Source organism: Dermacentor andersoni, chromosome 6 (assembly GCF_023375885.2).
Source record: "Dermacentor andersoni chromosome 6, qqDerAnde1_hic_scaffold, whole genome shotgun sequence".
NCBI classification, from domain to species: Eukaryota; Metazoa; Arthropoda; class Arachnida; order Ixodida; family Ixodidae; genus Dermacentor; species Dermacentor andersoni.
In genome coordinates, this window is record NC_092819.1 from 30,344,238 (window position 1) to 30,362,847 (window position 18,610).

At 47.1% G+C, this 18,610-nt stretch overlaps 1 protein-coding gene across 2 annotated transcripts in view; it reads left to right on the top strand.

The window, feature by feature from the left end:
- LOC126521465 (uncharacterized) overlaps positions 1-18,610 on the top strand; it is a 71,262-nt gene that overhangs the window by 32,319 nt on the left and 20,333 nt on the right. For both annotated transcript variants that reach the window (XM_050170171.3, XM_050170169.3), the window contains exons 3-6: positions 8,190-8,603; positions 10,431-11,466; positions 13,120-13,199; positions 15,090-15,419. In XM_050170171.3, the coding sequence (XP_050026128.1) occupies positions 8,190-8,603; positions 10,431-11,466; positions 13,120-13,199; positions 15,090-15,419 (1,860 nt within the window). The remainder of the gene's footprint in view (positions 1-8,189; positions 8,604-10,430; positions 11,467-13,119; positions 13,200-15,089; positions 15,420-18,610) is intronic.

Here is an 18,610-nt window from a genome sequence, read left to right on the forward strand (position 1 = left end):
CGCAAGTGTTTAATAGATATAACGCAAATCTTAACCTGATCTACGCTTGCACCGTATGTGATGTGCTCAACCGAATATAATCAAGCGCCCACCCTGTTTACCCTTACTTGTGAAAAAGGTTTCCCTGTCAGGGCAGAAACCTCAAGTTTTTAATAATTTCTTCACCTTGGTCGGCGTCTCTTTTGTTGACATATATTTTCACTGCACCAATGCGGCACTGTAACTAAACCTAATACGAGATGTTCAAAGTGCAGCCAATCGGAACTTGTTGGATGAACTTTCTTTTAACTGTGCAAAGCAGGAATGTTCTACGAAACCGAGTTTGGACGTATACGTAACATCGCGATGCAGTGCTCCAAGTTCACTTAAGTTATTCTGGGATGTTGGCTGAGAAATATGCAAAGATAACATTCGTCATAGAGACAGCTAAAGCACGGCAAACGACGGTTGAAAAAAGTCACGGGGCGATCATCGCAGCGATAAGTTATTGCTGAAAATAAAATTGTCCCATCTCCTAGTACACTGGCGCCTTCGTCACCCGGACGGACCTGCATTTAGCAAAGGCTAAATGTGTTTAAGGTAATTAATTTTGCCATCCTCATCCTGAAGAGTTCGGGTGTTTATCCCTTCTCCTTCTATGTATTCACATTTAGAAAGCCACCTTATTTTTTTTCTTTTACAGTATTCAGTTCTCTGTCTACGCGCTTATTTTGTGGGGAAAAAATGGAATGCGTCACTTGAACAAGATGTAAGGATCTGACGCAATTTTACGAAACCAACATACGAATCGACAACAGTGCGGAGACATCCCACAGGCATTACATGTATTTTTTTAAGATGACTATATAGACCAACCAACGCAACTTTTTTTCTTATTCTCTCAGAAGAGATATCCAAGAAAAAGCTTTTCAGATGCTCGAGGATCTCAGGTCGAGAAGTTTTAGACCTTACTAGCTGGCTATGTTGCCTCAATTACCTCTGCAACCACGTGGCAGCAGCTTGCGTCACTTCCGAAACTTGATGCGGCTCGGTTGTCGAAACTTATTCTTTAAAGCGGCGTATACGCTTGCGAGCAAGACGCAATCGTGCCTCTGGCCGCTGAGGACGTGCCGGAACGAACGTGGCATCACGCGAGGGCTCAATTAAGGGGTGTTAGAGGAAGAGGAGGAGGGCGATGTACGCAGCTTAAGCGGCAATTCCGCGCTGTTTACCTCCGTGCCATCACGGCGAACGGCATTTGATCCACGAACCGTGCCGGCCACTCACCCGTCCGTGAGTGGCACGCTCCGCAGGCGTTCTTCACTCCCACGAGGTGTCTTTTCTTTTTTCTTTTCTTTTTCCTGCTTTTTTTTGTACTTCTACCTTCGTGATCAGCGAAATCTGCGTATACGTGCAGGCGTCTGACGCGCGTCATTTAGTTTTCTATGAGTGACTCACTGCCCCTCGCGAACGTGCAGAAATGCTTCTCCAGTACTGCAGCTGGCCTAAAGATATATAGTCGGTGAAAGACGCCGCCGAGGAAATTACCTGTCTGAACGGCCAAGGCATGGCAAAACCAACTACAGAACAAGCGTTTCGCAGCTGTAATAGTCCATCAGAGCGTGAGTTACGAATGGAGAAGTCGTTAGAAAAACGAGCTTTAGTTCCCCTGACCGGCTGATTTCCCTTTAAAAGGCAAAAGAGCGCCTGTATGTTCGCATAATATAAAGACGTTAGAGTGAAAATGTCATGAAAACAGAAAGTCTGGTAGATGTTTCTCGTATGGTGGCGAAGGAAGGATGGCCGCCTCGCTGATAATGGGGTGCGTTTAAGTCAACGCAGTGACTTGCGTTCTTATCGTTACGCACCCAACACGCTATGCGAATTGCGGAACGCCAGAAGCAATTTTGTTGCAAGCCTAGCGTGCTACGAGGAAGACAGCGAATATATATTACACCTAATGTCCAATGAGCGTGCAACCGCCACTGCTTCAATGGATCGGTGCCATGACTTGTTTATTTCTGCAAGCTTCTTCGATGGGGAGAGCCATACATACATTTACAAGGATGCCTTAAAATGTATGGATACACGATTGCACAAAATTGCGCCTCAGTCAGCGATGATAATTATTGCATCAGCTACGTATGTGTGTTATTAACCCACAGCGCCAGAATCTCAGACGAGCGCCGATGGAATCGGTCCACTCGTCTATCTAAACACAGTTCTGAAACCTCGCAGAGTGCTTCGGTAGCCTACATGACGTTCTCTACAGCGTGCATTCTTAATTGATATTCGCTTCATTGTTCATTTAACCTGCAGATTACAATCTATAGGCTCTTCGCTGTAGCATCAGCAGTCAAGAACTCAGCTACGGTGTTCGTACAGCGAAGGGCGTTTGGATTCGAGTGAGAACGACGAAGACTCGCTGCCACAGAGAGGAGTGGCCTCTCGATTTTTTAGTGCCGAAGCTTCGCGGGGCGCGATTGTTCATTGATGTGCGGCTAATGGAACGAGCCATGGTTATTGCTTTCGGCCTGCTTGCTAGCTAGCATGGAAGCCTTCGCGCTCCGGTCCTTCGATTACGGAACTGGGATACCGCCCTCTCGTGGCGTCAGCTTCAGAGGTGCTTCTAACCGCAGTGTGCGTGTGTGCGAGCGCTTCCACTGTGCAATCTACTTGGAACAATCGTCTTCCCACGGGAAGTGCGCGCTTTGCCACAACGCGGCGCTCGCATCGCAATAAAAAAAAAAAAAAAGAAACTCGTCCTCCAAGGTAACGTCGTGAGCTTCCCGGCTCTTGTGTTCTGTGTACCACGGCACGCGGCAGGTCAATGTCGTCGCTCCGCCACACCATCGAGAGTCGACTGAGGAGGGAGAGAGGATAAGGGGGAGGGGGAGGGAGAGATGTGTAGGGCGGGCTCTCGAAGTTTGCCGTGTAGCGCGTCCCAGTTATTAGAGGCTGGTCCACGGCGTCCATGCCTTCAACATCGGCAAGGGTTCATATATACGTCCATGCACGACGCGCATACTTATCGGAGAGGACGGGTCGAACGAACCCGCACTCACCTACCTATTCGTGCCGTGCCCCCGCGATCGGGTCAACCTCTGTGAAGCATTTAGCTTTTGAGGCGCTTGTTCTGGGGAGGGGAAAAAATCAATCGAGCAAGCTGTTTTCCCTTCCGGTTCACTGACTGAGCAAGGTGGTACGTTGTGGCGTAGTGGGACGCAATGGACTAAACGCTCGTCGGTGGTGTCGAAAGCGAAATTCGACGCTGGACAGCGAGCGAATCATGAAGTATAGGGCGGACAAGTACGAAAAATATGGCGTCTGCGATGAGCTGCGAGCGCTTTCACACGCCCTGATGTGTGCAGCACCCATTCGTGTGTATATGCGCTCTCGCCTCGGGGTCCCTTTGCGTAAGAGGTGAAATTACCGTTTGACATCTTTCTTCAATTGCAGTTCGGCGTCTGCCGCATATGCACTGAACGTTGCCTCCGGATAAGTGGCTCTTATAGAAGCATTCGGCTTCCGAGGTCATCACGGTGGTGGTAAAGACTCAGCAGGCCGATATCAGGGCTGACGAGGTAGCGAAAGTTTCTGATGAGAACGCCGCGGCTTGTGGCTCCGGTACGCCTCTGTTCTCAATTCGCTCTCCAATAATCAAAACGACAGAGTACCGAATTACAATATGTAGCGTCGGCTTAATGACCTTACAGCGTCCTAGTACTGTTGGCAAAGTCTACTTTACTATTCGCTCATTACTAACATGAAAGAAGCAGAAAGAACGAGAGAGAGATAGAGATAAGAGAGGGAGAAATCACATTGAGTACCCTGCAACAAGGTTGGACAAAGCGTTACTCAGCACTTATTTCTTCGTGTGCTTTTTCCAATTCCTGGTTGGCTGGCCGTGTACAGCATTTGTCAGAACAAAAGAAGGCATTGCGCACATAATCGCACACCTCACTTTGTCACGACCAGTCGGCTAGCTTCCACTGCATATGAACTGCTGTAAAATTCTGGGGAGGGAGCCGAACTCTCAACCTCGCCTCCCACAGTTTTCTATAGCGAGGAGTTAGACACGCACAGAATGATGCAGCCGAGGACTGTATTCTCTCCCGAGCACTCTCGGTGGTACTTTATTTTCTCACGCGACGCAGTGTTTAGCAGGTCGTCTGTCTGGAACGACGGGACCACCGTCAATGTACTCAAAAGCCCACAGCCAAAAACAAAACAAAACAAAACAACTTTGACGAGAGATTTGCCATTCCTTTCGTCACACCCGGTTCCGCTTGCTTTAGCCATTCACCGCACAGAGAAAGTGATGTCCCCGAAACAGACCGAGAGAGAATATGGCGCAAGACTCGGCACTTGTACGTTCCTGGAAGTTTCGTTTTCTTCTCGACAAGGGTGGGGGGGGTGGGGGCAGTATGCATAAACAATGCCAAACTCAGTGTCGCGCGCTTCCGTCTCGGGGCGCCGCGTGCGACCTCACCGAGAAGCCAGCCTTATTTACGGTAGCTTGTTTCGCGTGCCTCCGACCCGTCGCTGCCTTCCGCTTCGAAGGCTTCGCGGGCGCCGAGCCCTTGCTCCTGGTTCCACGTAGGAAGGACGAGCACCCGGCGGTGGCATCCAGCGGCCCGGTTCCCGCGCGTCCCGCTTCCGCGCGGCCATACATACATTCAGTATACGTACTATACGCGCGCGCTGGGGCTAATTCACGGCGGCGGCCGTTCCCGTTCCACGTTCGGCGCGTATAGTCGGCGTGAGAGCCACTTTTCTGGTGCTCCCACGTTTTCCTTCCTCTTTTTTTTTTCTTCCTTCCTACCTCCGTTCGCCCTGTACTCGCGTTCGGCTTCCCTGCGCGGCTCGGTCGAGGTCGCGAGACGGCGTCGCCTGGGTCAAAGCAGGTGCCGGCGCAAAAACACTTTCTTCTTCTTCGTGCTCTGCGCGCACTTCCCACGTCTTCTCCGGGTCTATGTATGCGCGTGTTTGTGTACGTACGCGTTGTCCCGTTTGCTCCGAACGTCTTTCTTTTCTTTTTTCTGTACCGCGCCGCCCTCTGTCTCGGGGGCCGCGTTCGGCGCCGAACGTGGATTGATCGACGTCCGCACGAGGCGTGCGGTGACATTCAATTAATGCGGCGTGCATGGCGCGAGCACATCAGAGCTTGTGAACCCTGAACGCTGTATATGCAGAGTACGTCCCGCGAGAGTGATTAATGAGGGGATGCGCTGCGGCGTCTCGGGCGCAGCGACAGCAGAAAGACGCCGTGCTCCGCTCTGTACTAAGGGGTGCCGAGCAGACCTAAAAACAGTGCAACGTGGCCCATGGTCTTTCTTTTTCTTTTTTTGTAGTATCGCGCGGGTGGTCCGGATAGCTACATAGTGGAGGCCTACTATCTTTCTCTCATCACCCGTTGTGACCTCGTCCTACTAATCAACCTTCTCTGGCCAGAATCAGCGTTCTTACTTGGTGGTGAAGAAAGAATATAGAGGACGTTGGATTCGGTTCGTCGCGGTGTAGTGCGACGTTTCGGGAAAGCTGATTCGCCTCGTGGTAAAAGACGGGCTCCTTTTGCCTCCGGCGTTAGTTATCAGGCCTGCGTTGCGGACACGTATAGCGCTTCGGGGAAACGAAGCCGGGAATGTGCCGCAATTAGTGCGAAATTAATCGCGGCACGCAATCTCATTCACGCGTGACAGCTGCGGTCTACACGGTTGGCTCGTTACCTTGTGTCTGCCGTGAATAGAAGGGTAGTTGAAAGCGAGAACCACTTATATACTCGTTTATTTTCGGGCGGCCGTACACTAAAAGAAGCACCGAAGATGCGTGTAAAACTGAGAGTGCTGCGGTAAATTGTGGCGGCGGGTGGTTTTATTCTGGAACTTTGTGTAAGCATGTTCCGGGTGCGAGATTCTCGCCCAGGGAGAGACGGGGTGTCATGCCAGCATTTCCTCGGCTTTCTTCCATCTGCGTTCTCAATGTAAAGCTGCTGTATGTGGGCGACACATCCTTTAGGACTGTATGTGCGGATAAGCGCATATCTTTGGCCGTAAGGCGAGAGCTTTGCTTTTGCCGTTCGCAGTAGCGAGAAAGGAAAGAAAGAAAGAAAGAAAGAAAGAAAGAAAGAAAGAAAGAAAGAAACCGACTCTTAATATTTAGGGCACCCTCGGCGTCCACTACGCGTTTTATTTCTTTCGCAGTTAAGCGACGTAGACTAAAACAGGAAAGTGTCGTTAGGTTGTCCTATTCCTGCTGTAGCTATGCTCTTGTAGTTAAGTGATTGGAATTTCAAATTAGCTTGCGTTTGCGTTTCTAGGGTTCAGTCGCTTGACGCGGACTCAAGGTCCACAGCCTGACACTAATGTTTAACGGCTGAATAGCGGACGTCTGTTCGTGCTTCACTTTTGCTCATGTATATAGTTCACACAAAAACAACAAAAATTTACTGGGCTTCGGAAACGCCAACTGTTCAGTCCACAAACGAGATGTGCGCTAAAATGAGCCATTCCAAATGCTTTTCCTGCACCCTTTTGGGCAAGATCGACCGATGTAATCTACGAGATGTGGTGCCGACGCGCGCAGCTAATGTAGGCCATGGGAGCGGAAATTACTTTGAACATGCACATTTGCGGACAGCCGGCCGCGTAATTACTTTGCTGTGAATAGCCGAATCTAACATCTCTACACTGTTTTATTTCGTTTGTGCTTTTGTAAGCACATTTTGATTTCATGGCTTTGAATGAGTTTTCATGGGAGAGTTAATGCACATATTTATTATGTGAATGCAGCTTTTGAGAGGCGTCCTCATTAGAGAATGCCTTGAGCTCGGGCCGTGTCCCGGGCCCTCGCGATCAACCGTTGCAGATTCTCGAGGTCGGAGCTATCCATCTGAGGCTCTCTCTCAATGCTCGTTAGTGCGATAAGGGTTTGGAGGTTTTAGTGGTGCCTGCCCGCAACCATGGAGCTACTATATCTCTAAGGGAACCGGGTTCTCCGCAGAAGCGGCATGCATTGCGGAGACAGAGAGATAAAAAGAGTGCAGGGATGTTAACCAGTCAAGAGTCCGTATGGCTACTCTGCGCTGGGGGAAGGGAGATGAGGAATAGAAAGAAGGGAGAGAGAGGATTGTGTAGGGGCTATGAGGTGATTTCTGGTTGGGCGGGATAATGGAAACAGCGCTGCAGGCCGGATGATGACATGCCAAGAGAGACACGTACACACCAGTGGTTCTACACTATTGAGTTGTGCTGCAGATGTTACTCGAGCTGATGTGACACGCGTTGTGCTGCTCTATACTTGTATCCGTATTAAATTTACTTGTTAGTCAGCGCTTGTATGTGTCAGGTTGTTCTTCGTGTCTTCTCGCCTATGAATACTGCTTCCATCTAAAAAGTATCTGTAGGTAACCTTGGTGTACCACTTCTACGTGCAGGACAACATGCTATACTTGTTATTTCGTTTGTCGTCTGCTTGATCAATCAGATTTAAGTTCGAAACCTGCCGTTGAACGATAAGAGAAGCAGCCGTGGAAGGCTTCGGGTAATTTCTACTACTGCAATATTTTGTTTTTCTATTCGCTCCAGGTTTTGCGTTCCGCCCCAAACAAAGTGCGGCAAAACACCGGAAAAGAATTATACGCACTTCCGATTGTATGAAATTCTCCTGCAAATAAATGTGCGCTATTGAGCAGAACGGCAGCGCCGTTCGTCCACCAGGTGGTTGTTTTCATGGACTTTGTGCTGGTTACTTTCATTCAATCTCTGTCAGAAATTTTGAAACCACACAATAAACTAGAACACCACGAACACTTGATATGTGAGTGTTCAAAAGTGTGAAATGCAATGCTCCTCGTTATCTTTGGGGCTTTGGAGCTGACAATATTCTATAGTAATTCCAATATAAGCTGTCACAAAAAGTTCGAGCATGAGTGCCATGGCGTCAGAACTTGTGGCAAAGACTGTCCTGTGCCTGTGCGTTCAAAAACTGCCTATACGTATTGAAAACGCGTTTGTTTGTCTGTTTATTTCTTTCGTTTTTTTTCTTTCTTGTTCGGATAGATTTATTTTGTTAGCTACTGTTCTGCATTACCGGTTTCAGCGGGGTTAATTTGTCCATCATGGGCCAGGAAACAACCAGCAACATCATTGCGCGTTTCCTTGGTCGAGCGACTGAGACCCTGACGCGCGACTTCATTTGCATCTGTGCAGCCCACCCATGAGGATCTCCGCGAGAGCATCAACTCTCCGATGCCGTACGGCTTCAAGTACGAGGCGTACGGCGACGACGGCGGCGGCCACACGCGCGAGGAGTCGGCCGACGAGAGCGGCCGCGTGGTCGGCTCGTACACCATCTTCAGCCCGGAGGGCTACCTCAGGCGCGTCTTCTACGAGGCCGACGAGAACGGGTTCCGCGCGCGCGTCGAGACCAACGAACCAGGCACCAAGACGTCCAACCCGGCCGACGTCACCATCGTGTCCACGGCCTCCGGCGGACCAGTCGGCGGTGGACCAGTCGGGGGTGGACCTGTCGGCGGCGGCGGCGGAACGCGGGACGCACCCCTGCCCGGTGCAGCCACGACGCGGCCCGTCAAGACCACGTCACCGGCTGCCGGGGGCACGACCGTGAGTGCGCTTTGGTCTCGCGTATGCGTCATGTACGTTGCGGCTGCTTGCCTGCAATTCGCCGCGGCGCGAAGGATATGCAAGCGTATGGTAAACGGATGGGCGCCGCTTTGAAAGGCGATTCGAAATGCTTCTTCGGTGCGGCGCGAGCGGCGGGAAGCCTCTGCCGCTAGCCTCGTGTGCGCGAGGGAATCTGGGTAAATCCTGGATTCTGGAAAACGAGTTCAGGGCTGAGTGGTGTGTTGTGTCTACGTCCATCAAGCCGCCCGTCCCTTTTCGACTTTTCCCGAGACGACTCGTTTAAAGCCAAAGAGGTTTCGCTCGGTTCCGTCCGCCGTGACAGCACCAGTGAGATCAGCCACCGGATAGGAGCGTGGGTCTTATGCTGCCAGACGCTTTCAGCGTGGCGAAACTGAGATGTATCCCAGATGTGAAAGTTAACTAACAAGCCAAACGGGCGTCGTGATGCAAGCACGTATTCTTTATTGTACTTGGACAGCCGCTGTCAAAGTGTATTCGTCTTAGTTTACTGTAGCTTAAGCTTGACATTTCTTGGCGTGTTAGCTTTTCGTATAAACGTGTACAATATTTAACTTCGCGGCCTGCTTAAGGCGTCTGATAGATAACTGTTAGTGAAGAAAAACAACGTCTTCCGACACAAACGTAATATAGAAAGTAAGAGCTAGGAAATGCAGTTGGACCAGAAGAGCTGGCTGTTGCTACTACTGGAGGGTAAATTTGAGGAGCCGTGTTCACCGAACACTCGCACAAGCAGTAAAGAGTTCTTAAAGCACGACAGTGCAGTGTACGTTGTACGTTTCCTGAAAAAAGAAAACCCATCCTAGCTGTAGAGCTCCCGTTTAGCTCTAGCTCGCAAAATGCTTGTCACTAACGTGTTGTAAACACATCAGGATGATGTAAGTTTGGATGCAAGGATGCAGTATCGTTCATTATGAAAGGCCGCACAACTAACAGTCTCTCATGCATAGCTGAATCACACCAAGAACGTCAATTGAACCGCATTGTAAGTTATCAGGCGATTGTTTGTTCTCTGAAAAAATGAAAAGAGTTCTAGGGATAACGAGGACAAAGTGTATCTATTGGCAAACATTTCTCCGGGCATTCAGAGTTATCGGTTCGCACTTCCATTGTGGTTTGTTGTCTTATCCCCGAAAAAAAATCTCCTATACTGCGACATCCTCTATCCTTGTGTTGAGCCAATGTGTAAATGCGTACATACAAGAAAACACATCTAACGGTGACTGTAGACGTTAGACGTTAATTAAAGCAATGTAGTGGTGTACCGTATTGCCACCGCCGAAACGCGTCATGTATGAGCCGTGCACTCCAGCCGGGTTCCCATCTCGCGCTTGCTTCTGGACACGCTGCGTCATCTGGCGGCGCGACCGCAAAGTCCACACGGAGTATCCCTCATTTTGCTTGACTTCCGAGATGTGTGGGGCATCGGTGGGCGTTAACGCTGACAATGAAACCCTCACTGGCCATGAGCACGTGGCGCATCTAAAAAATCATTTTCATACGGGCCGTCATCATTATTTTTACTAATATGTTCATACACATTAAACGCTTCTATGCGCTCATACACGAGCCAAGCGCTTTGATAGCATGTATAAGAAAAGTCGTTTGCGTATGGTGCCAAATGTTACAAGCGGTTAATACGGCTCAAGCACGTGTATCTTACAGCAGTGTGACAAACCCATACCGGAGCCTCCTGGAGTATCTATTAAAACTTTTACAGAATCGGACTCTTTCTCTTTGCTTATTTATTTCTTTATTTCAATGGTATTTTTTTTTTGCTTCACGTAGAACGAAGTGCCTGAAACGACCACCGGCCTGCCTCCCGGATACGTGCTCCCTGAACGTTACCGACCCAACGCATCGAGACGGCCCTCAGGCGCCGAACTGCTGACGTCGCGGATCTTGACCCTAGACCAGCCGGTTGACGGAGATCAGCTCTACCCGGGACGTCCCGGGTTTGATTCGGACGCCAACTCCCTGAATCCGCCACCGCCTGGTATTCACACGGGATCTCCACCTACTGGAATTGTGCCCGTAGGTCCCGTACAGGTGACTCGTGTTCCATCACGACCTGGTGCAGCTCCGGGTCCCAAGCCTCGCCCTAACATCAACTACGTGCCTTCTAAAGACGCTTTCGGGCAATTCGACGGTGGCGTTGCGCAGAGTGGTGGGCCATATCGCCCTTCGTTCGATGGATCGTTTAGGATACCAGCTGGTTCTACCGGCGGCATATTTTCACCGTCCCAAGTGGCATCTAAAGCAGGCGTTTCCGGGCCTCAAGATCTCGGCCCATCTTCAGGTCACGGTGGTGGGGTTGAAGACGGTAGCTCGGGGATCTCGGGTTTCGGCTCGAAGCCGGCTTTCCCCAACGCAGGCACTCCACAAGGTGCGGGACCACATCATTTCGGACCCCACAGGCCTACTCCAAACTACTCGGGTGTCTCCCGCGGAGATTCCGGTACAGGACAGAGTGGGTCGTCCGGGCCAGCCTACCAAGGCGGGGCAGGGCAGCAATATCAGCCCCCAACACTCGGGGCTCCGCTGTTCACGCGAGTCACGCAAGGCTCTGGAAAGTTCCCCGGGCGACTAGACTATGGTTCCCAGCCAGGATTCTCCGGACCGGTTCAACCGGGGGTTCCAGGTGCGCCCGGCGTCTTCGCGGGACCGGCTGATGGAGCAAGACCGTCTTTTGGCGGTAGAGCGCCTTTCGGAGGTCCACGTTTTGGTCCCGGTGGCAGCTTTTCGAGAGTTCCTGTAAACCAGTTTGATACCAACGAACCTGGCAATAAGCGCTTTCAGGGCCCAGCACAACCATCGTTTGCAGGTGAGAATATGACCCCACCGACTTCCTATATTAATCTCCCACTTCCTATAATGCAAAAGTGGGAGATTTTTGCGGAATAATTTCGTAATAATTTCGTCGTATGAGCATAATTTTCAGGCAATACTTTCTTGATGACAAAAATGTCGTTACCTATCTTCACATGCTCAGAGAAGTTTTCAGCGACCTGTTATGAAAGCCCGACAACATTGGCGTCCCTTTTGCAAAACTGCTGGTCGCAGAGAACACCATCATAGTGCTGGAGGCTTTCATGACAAAAGTGGGACGTTTTTTGCTGTTCATTTTAGCCTCGAAGTTTAAAAAACTTTCAAAGTGATTACATCATGGTAATGAGCCGTATAACGCTCCTACCAGACTGCGATGCACGTTCTGTAAAGACTTAAGCTCAGCCATATTTGCCGAGTTGTTGAGGAGCCATATTAGAATCAAGTTACATCCGAGTTGTTGAGGAGCCATATGGCTCCTCAACAACTCAGATGTAACTTGATTCTAACTGCGCCCCCCAGATAGAACATTCTGCCACCCTCGTATGCGGTGCCGATCCTATAATGCTGCGCTGAGAAACCGTGGTTTTCATGTGTACGAACGCGCGCATAGAAGACACAGTCAGGCGGATGTCCTTGACGTCATTAGTTCAGAACTCGATCTGAAACCTCGTCGTTCACACGGGGTGCGCACCGGATGTACTTTGATATAGCAGGAGCTGCGGAAGCACGTGGACGATGATAAGAGACGCAATAACGGTTTAATTCGTCGGCCTGCTCGTTCTGTGCGTGAAAGCCGACACCTTGCGTGTCTTTAAAGGAATGTAGTACGTCACGATTTCGTGTGCGCTGCTCCCTTTTGCTTTTTTTTCCTCCACGCTTCCAGGATGCCAGCCTAAGACTTATTATCGCGTCTAGTGCACACGTGACGTTTGTTATGTTCCTAGCAAGGCGTAGTACACGCTGAAAACCGAGCCATTTGCTAACGATGCCGTTTATATAATGTTACGTAACTAAGCGTAAATACGAGAGCTGGGATAGAAACTTGTGTCAGCCGTAATTAATCGGCGCTAGTGCGAATTGCATGGCACAGAGGGAAATGTTCGTCTTCATTACCAGCAAGCGTGATTATAATGCACTTATAATATTGTTGTTTTTGTTCTTATCTAAAACCGCTACACTCTGAAGGCATATAACTTTTTAAAAGAAAGTTATCATTGAAAGAATCATAGAACCTCTTGATCGAAATTCGTTCGAAAGTTCGTGGAGGTCCTCTCCAATATGAAGCACTACTCCTCGTTCAAGATTCTCAAGAGTGATTGTAAAAGCTGCTGACATCTCATCCTGAAAGGGATAAACTATCATCCACCCGTGCGTAGCACAAAACTACAACTCTCATCCGAACGTGGATCTCGCGTGACGAAATTCAACTAAAAACTGCTCAACGTCCGAACTTCTGGCTGTGTCTGTGTAAACGGCGGGCGTAGGGTAGGGGCTGGATTGGATGAGCACCTTTTTGCTCGTATAAGTACAAGGCGTTTCCCTTCTTGTGTTCGAATGCATGTTTCGTAACTAACTAATGCAGCTTTTCTTTTCCTCCTTTCTTTTTTGTCTCTCTGAAAACATCGCCCATGCTTCGTTCTCGATTCAGGTGGTGCAACGGGCAACCAAGGATCTCCACGTGTAGCAGGAGGTGTCATTGGAGCTGATGTTGATGGCGGAAACAGCGCTGTAAGCATGATCTCATTCGCATGTGGTGCGTTCGATAAGCACAATAAAATACTTGCGTACGTTAACTGAGCAGGTAGCTCTGTTAGAAGGCAGCAAATTTTACAGAGCACCTTATTATGTGCCAATACATGTGATCTGTATAAAGAGTAATGTGGGCGCATCACAGGTCAGACAACTGATATACGCGCCAACACTTAGGCATTTACAACGCAATAAGAAAGCGGAAAAAAAAGCTAAACAAAAAAAGAAACGTGAGGTACATTTAGGTACAAGTACTTTGGCCTGTAAACAACTTCTAAGACTGACGGTGTTTCGGAATGTAAGGGGTTAGAATATCCGACGTACACTTATGAAGCAGACTACTACGTGGCAAATGCTGCTGATTTTACACGATAGCTGACATACAATATACGTTAGTTGGATGAATGGGTGTCCATGAATATGTAAATTCTCAATCATAGTGTATTCAAGTGTAACATAGTCACGACATTGGTTTATCTCATAATAGTGAAAAGATTACGACGTATAGATGTATTTTTGTAGGGAGCAGTAGGAAGCGCGTATTTTTTTAACGCTTTTTGTTTTCAGACCCACCTGAAATCACCCAAGCAACCAAGGGCATCTTCATAAACACAAAACAGTGATTGAGAATGTATGACTGATGAAACGTTTTTGGAATAGCTAAATAAGAGCCTAACGTAATCAAAATTATAGTCTATACAATAACCTTGACGCATCCGTCGTTTTCTTCGCGTCTGTTCTTCTGTGTGCTTTTGAAGTGCTGCAGTTCTAATGCGAGTTGAGTGTAGACAGTTCGCTAAATACAGCGAAAATAAGACGCTACAAATGTGTCTATAGCCAGACGGCAACTATGTAGGGTCAATGTAGTTACGTATTCGCTCTGACCAAGTGTATATGTGTTGACAACCATGTAAGGATAACGATGGTGAATTAAATTATACTGTGTCCCTTCTTATCGTGTCGATCTAATCCAGTTGATCTGTACCTTACAAGGCACGACAATGAATTGTTTTGAACCGCAGAGTGTACAGAAAACGTACTCTTACACTTATGAAACATATTACTACGTGGCAACTATTCCTGATCTTACACAATGGCTGAAATACAATATACGTTAGTTGGATGAATGCGTGTCCAAGAAGATGTCAGTATTCAATCATAGTGTATTCAAGTGTCACATAGACGCGACATTGGTTTGTCTCACAATAGTAGAAGAGATTACAAACTATATCGCGGACGACATTCGTCTGCGATACAGTACAACTAGCATCTCATCTGGTGTGAGGAACACGTAGTGGAACTGTGGGCCTCCTTGAACGAGAAAATCAAATCTGTTTTGTTTTTGAGACTGATTTATACACACTACAGTACTATGCTTGCTTGCTAACGCAGTATTGCAAAGTCTCCGTTTTTAGTAGCGCTTTTCACATCAAGCACTTTGTCCCGGGTTCTTACTAAGACTCTATTTTTAGCAGCGCTTTTCCCGTCATGAAACGTGCCACGAAGGCAGCCAATTTATCTGCCTCCTTTCTCATGTTTCTAAATTGGGAATCAACTTATACAATTCTGTCAGTTCATTTCGTGTCTCTCCACAGCCGCAGAAAGCTATCTTGCTACAGAACGCACTTTCCTGTGCTTCGATAGTGCGCCTTGTTGCAATCGTGTATTGTAAGGTTCCATGTCTGGCACCGCGCGCTTTACACTGCACGGCTGCAAGAGAACACATTGGGCGAGGAGATGGGCGTCTTGTAAAGAATCAAGGCGTGTTTTACCACTTCTCAAGGCGTGTTTTAGACGGCCCATACTGTGCTGCCTGTCGGATAACACGAGGCAGTTGATAACATTTTCATTTCCTTTTCTTTCTGTCAGGATTCAAGCAACGAGGATGGCTTCGCACCAAACGACCCTCGGAGGCCGTTCCTCTTCAGGAACGAAGACCAACGACCGGCGACTCCCTTCGGTACTTCGACTCGTGGTGACGCTGGCCAGGAAGACGGCGCGTATGCCATAAATGCCGACAACGGAAAAATTCAGTCAATCGACTTCCGTCCGGGTAGCAGGCCCTTCCAGCCTGCGGGTCCGAGCCACCGTTTTGCGGGCAACCGGGGCAACGCACCGCGGGGACCTTTCCGGCGGCCGGGATTCGGAGGAACCCGTCGCGACGACCTATTCAGACCCTACAAGCCTCCTCCTCTTGAGGTACGGTTTTAGTTTAGTTCTGTGAATGCAGAGCGTGAAAGACTGCCGGATGAACAAAAAAAAAAAAAAACACACACTTTGTCTGGTGCAGTATACAACAGGACTGTGTTGAGGCTTTGAAGTATTTCGGAATAATACGGAGCAGCAACAAAGTACTCAAAATGTCATCAACGGCAATGTTTTGCAAGTGTCATATGCATGAGCAGTGAATCCGTTTTGTGTGTGTGTGTGTGTGTGTGTGTGTTGGATCACAAAATGTTTATGAACTCAGGATTAGGATTCAGATTTATTTGAGAAGATTTCATGAAATATTACAAAGTTTACATGAACAGTAGGAGGTCCTGTGGTTCAAGAACCGTGGGCAGAACCTCCTTTCAGAATGAAAAAGGAAAATAAAACCAGCCCATTAGCGATAAAATGTTGCAAGTGTGAAAATACAAATAAGAATAACATAAGACATTAACAAGAAATAACAGGCTAAACAACGAGAAAGAACTAAAAACGAGATAAGTCGATTTCAATTTAGCCTTAAACAATTTAATAGATTTAGCTTCTTTCACATTAGTGCCTATAGAATTCCAAGAGGTTATAGAAGAAAAAAATACTGTTTGTATACCATTAGTACTTATATTTTGCAAAGGAAGATTGTGCTTCGCGGAAAAGCTAGTATTGTTAGGACTATAACGTAAGTCAGAATAATATTGAAAGTAAGTAGGCGTTGTCAAAGTTTAAGTAATAGTATACCATGAGTCGTAGAGATATATTTTGGGTAGCGGCAGAATTTTAGGTTGACGCAAAAAAATAGGAAAAGACGATGACAGCCAGGACCAGTAAGTAAGGATTTGAACTGCTTGTTTTTCTAACTTATATAATGGTCAGGTGTGAGTAAAATACGAATTTCCGTAATATATAATACTAATAAATAACGTGGCTGTGCACAAGAGCACAATATAACACGGTGAGGGTGTACGCCGTGAAAAATGACCTAGCTTTCAGAAGGGCTCTTATCTCAAAGGAAGCCTTTCTAACTGATGTAGCAGGATCGTGAAGTTTTAAGTGAGAGTCGACAATGGCACCCAAAAACAGTGTATCGGAACGGATTGAAAACAAAAACGAAAAACGAAAAAAAAACAATATTTTTGACCGGAACGATAACGTAACCGAAGAATTATTTATTATTTTGTTTCGGAGTGAAACTGAAAGATTTTTTATCGGCGTTCGGTTCAAGGGGAAAGTCGGCAATCCGAAACAACCGATGTCAGGCAACGTCAGCATAAGCGCGCACCTCAGGCAGGCATAGCGCGAGCGATAGCTAATCTAAACTTGCCGCTCGGTGTACTAGCACCGTAGCGAAACCCAGAGCTGGCGCGCTGAATAGCTTATTGTTTCGTTTTCTACGGGTACAACGTTTTGTTACCGAAATTTCATCATTCGCTTAAGTTCGTTTTGTGGGAACAACGCTCTCGCATTTCGGCGCGTACGCTCGATGACGTGCTGTTTCTGAGATTATGCTCAGTGCTTTGACTCAACGCACTGAGCATTATCTCAGAGCTCGTAATTCGCCTATTGAGAAAAATATATACTATATTTTTGTCGTTACTTCGCTTCTAAAATTTTTCGCATGCGAAACAGAACCGTTACGAACCGTTGCGGATCATCTCTTTTTTTTTGAACTTCATTTTAGTGGAGCGAAACTAACGAGAGAACGAAAAACTTTTCGCTCCGACACCCTGGCTAAAAATAATTATTGTGCCTGTTTTCGTATTTATTCTTCATTTACGTGAAGCGTCTCAGTGACGCCTATTTTTATTTTTCAGGAAATGGAAGATTGTACAGCTACTATTAGAAGCATTTATATACACCCAATTTTACACAATCCATTGATGGAGCGAAATAAGGTTTTTTTGCAAGTGTGACATAACTGTTGTGATGAAAGAGTGCCACAAAAGAAGTGTAGTGTCGCCGGAATAAAGAATACACAAATAATGCAATAGACGAGGTGGCAGATCACTTAAGCACAATAAAAATAATCAAGGACCCAGGATCGAACCTTGGCACATCCCTTTGTTAAGAGGAAGCTTCAGCTCGGGCCCAACTCCGACGCGGCCTATTCAAATACATGTAAAACGCAAAAACATTTTCCTGAGATAACCCATCGACCGATTTTAATGAAACTTGTTGCATTTGAAAGAGAAAGCTAAATTCTAGTGACTGTTGGAAGCGGAATTTCTATTTAGGACCTGAATTTTGTTAAAAAAGATTTTCAAATATTCGACCGTTTGAAAAAAATACAAGGACGAGTTTCCAAATTAATAGCTCTGCATCAAGAACAGATATCGCGGTTCTGTGAACGGTATCCAGTGGATCATTCAAAGCGGACAAATTCGATATGTCATTTTACATCTTACGTGAATTTGTTACGTTGGTTACAAGGGTTCTGCAAAAGCTGTATTTCCATATTACAATTTTTTTTATATTCACGTGTGTATTAGATGCAATTCACAGAATTGTATTATCCTTTTTTGTTGTTGAGTTACAATGTTGTAAACTTGATAGTTTCCTTTTCTGAAATTTTTCGATTTTTGCCGATTTTTACTAAAAAATTGACGACCTAACTCAAAAATTCCAAACCAACAGTCACTAGATTTTACGTATTTCTTTTCAATGGAACAAACCTCGTCAAATTTGGTGCAGTGGTAGACGAGAAAAACGAATTCTCCTTTTACATGTATTTAGATAGCAGCACTCGAGCTAAAGCTTCCTCTTAACAGCTGCAGCATGGGAGGTGAAGTTATTAACAAATACTAGTTGGGGCCTGTTAAATAGAAAGCTTGTTAGTGACGTGAGGCTTGAAGGCTGTTATACCACGCCACTCAAACTACCAAAATAGAATGTTATGGTCAATGCACTGAAAATCTTTGGAAAAGTCAATAAAATGTAAACCAGAAATATTACCATTGTCAACGCAGCATTTAGCTTTATCAATGAAACAAGCATTCGCTAAATCCGTTGAAAGACCCGGCCTAAATCCAAGCTGATTAGGTGTTAGTAAGTTAACCTTTTTTAGGTACCGTGAAAGCGTGACCTCAAGTAGTTTTTCAATTACTTTAACCATGAACGGAAGCACAGAAATCGGTCTGTAATTGCCCATGTTATTTAAATGGCCTTTTTTTAAGTATGGAGTACAGGAA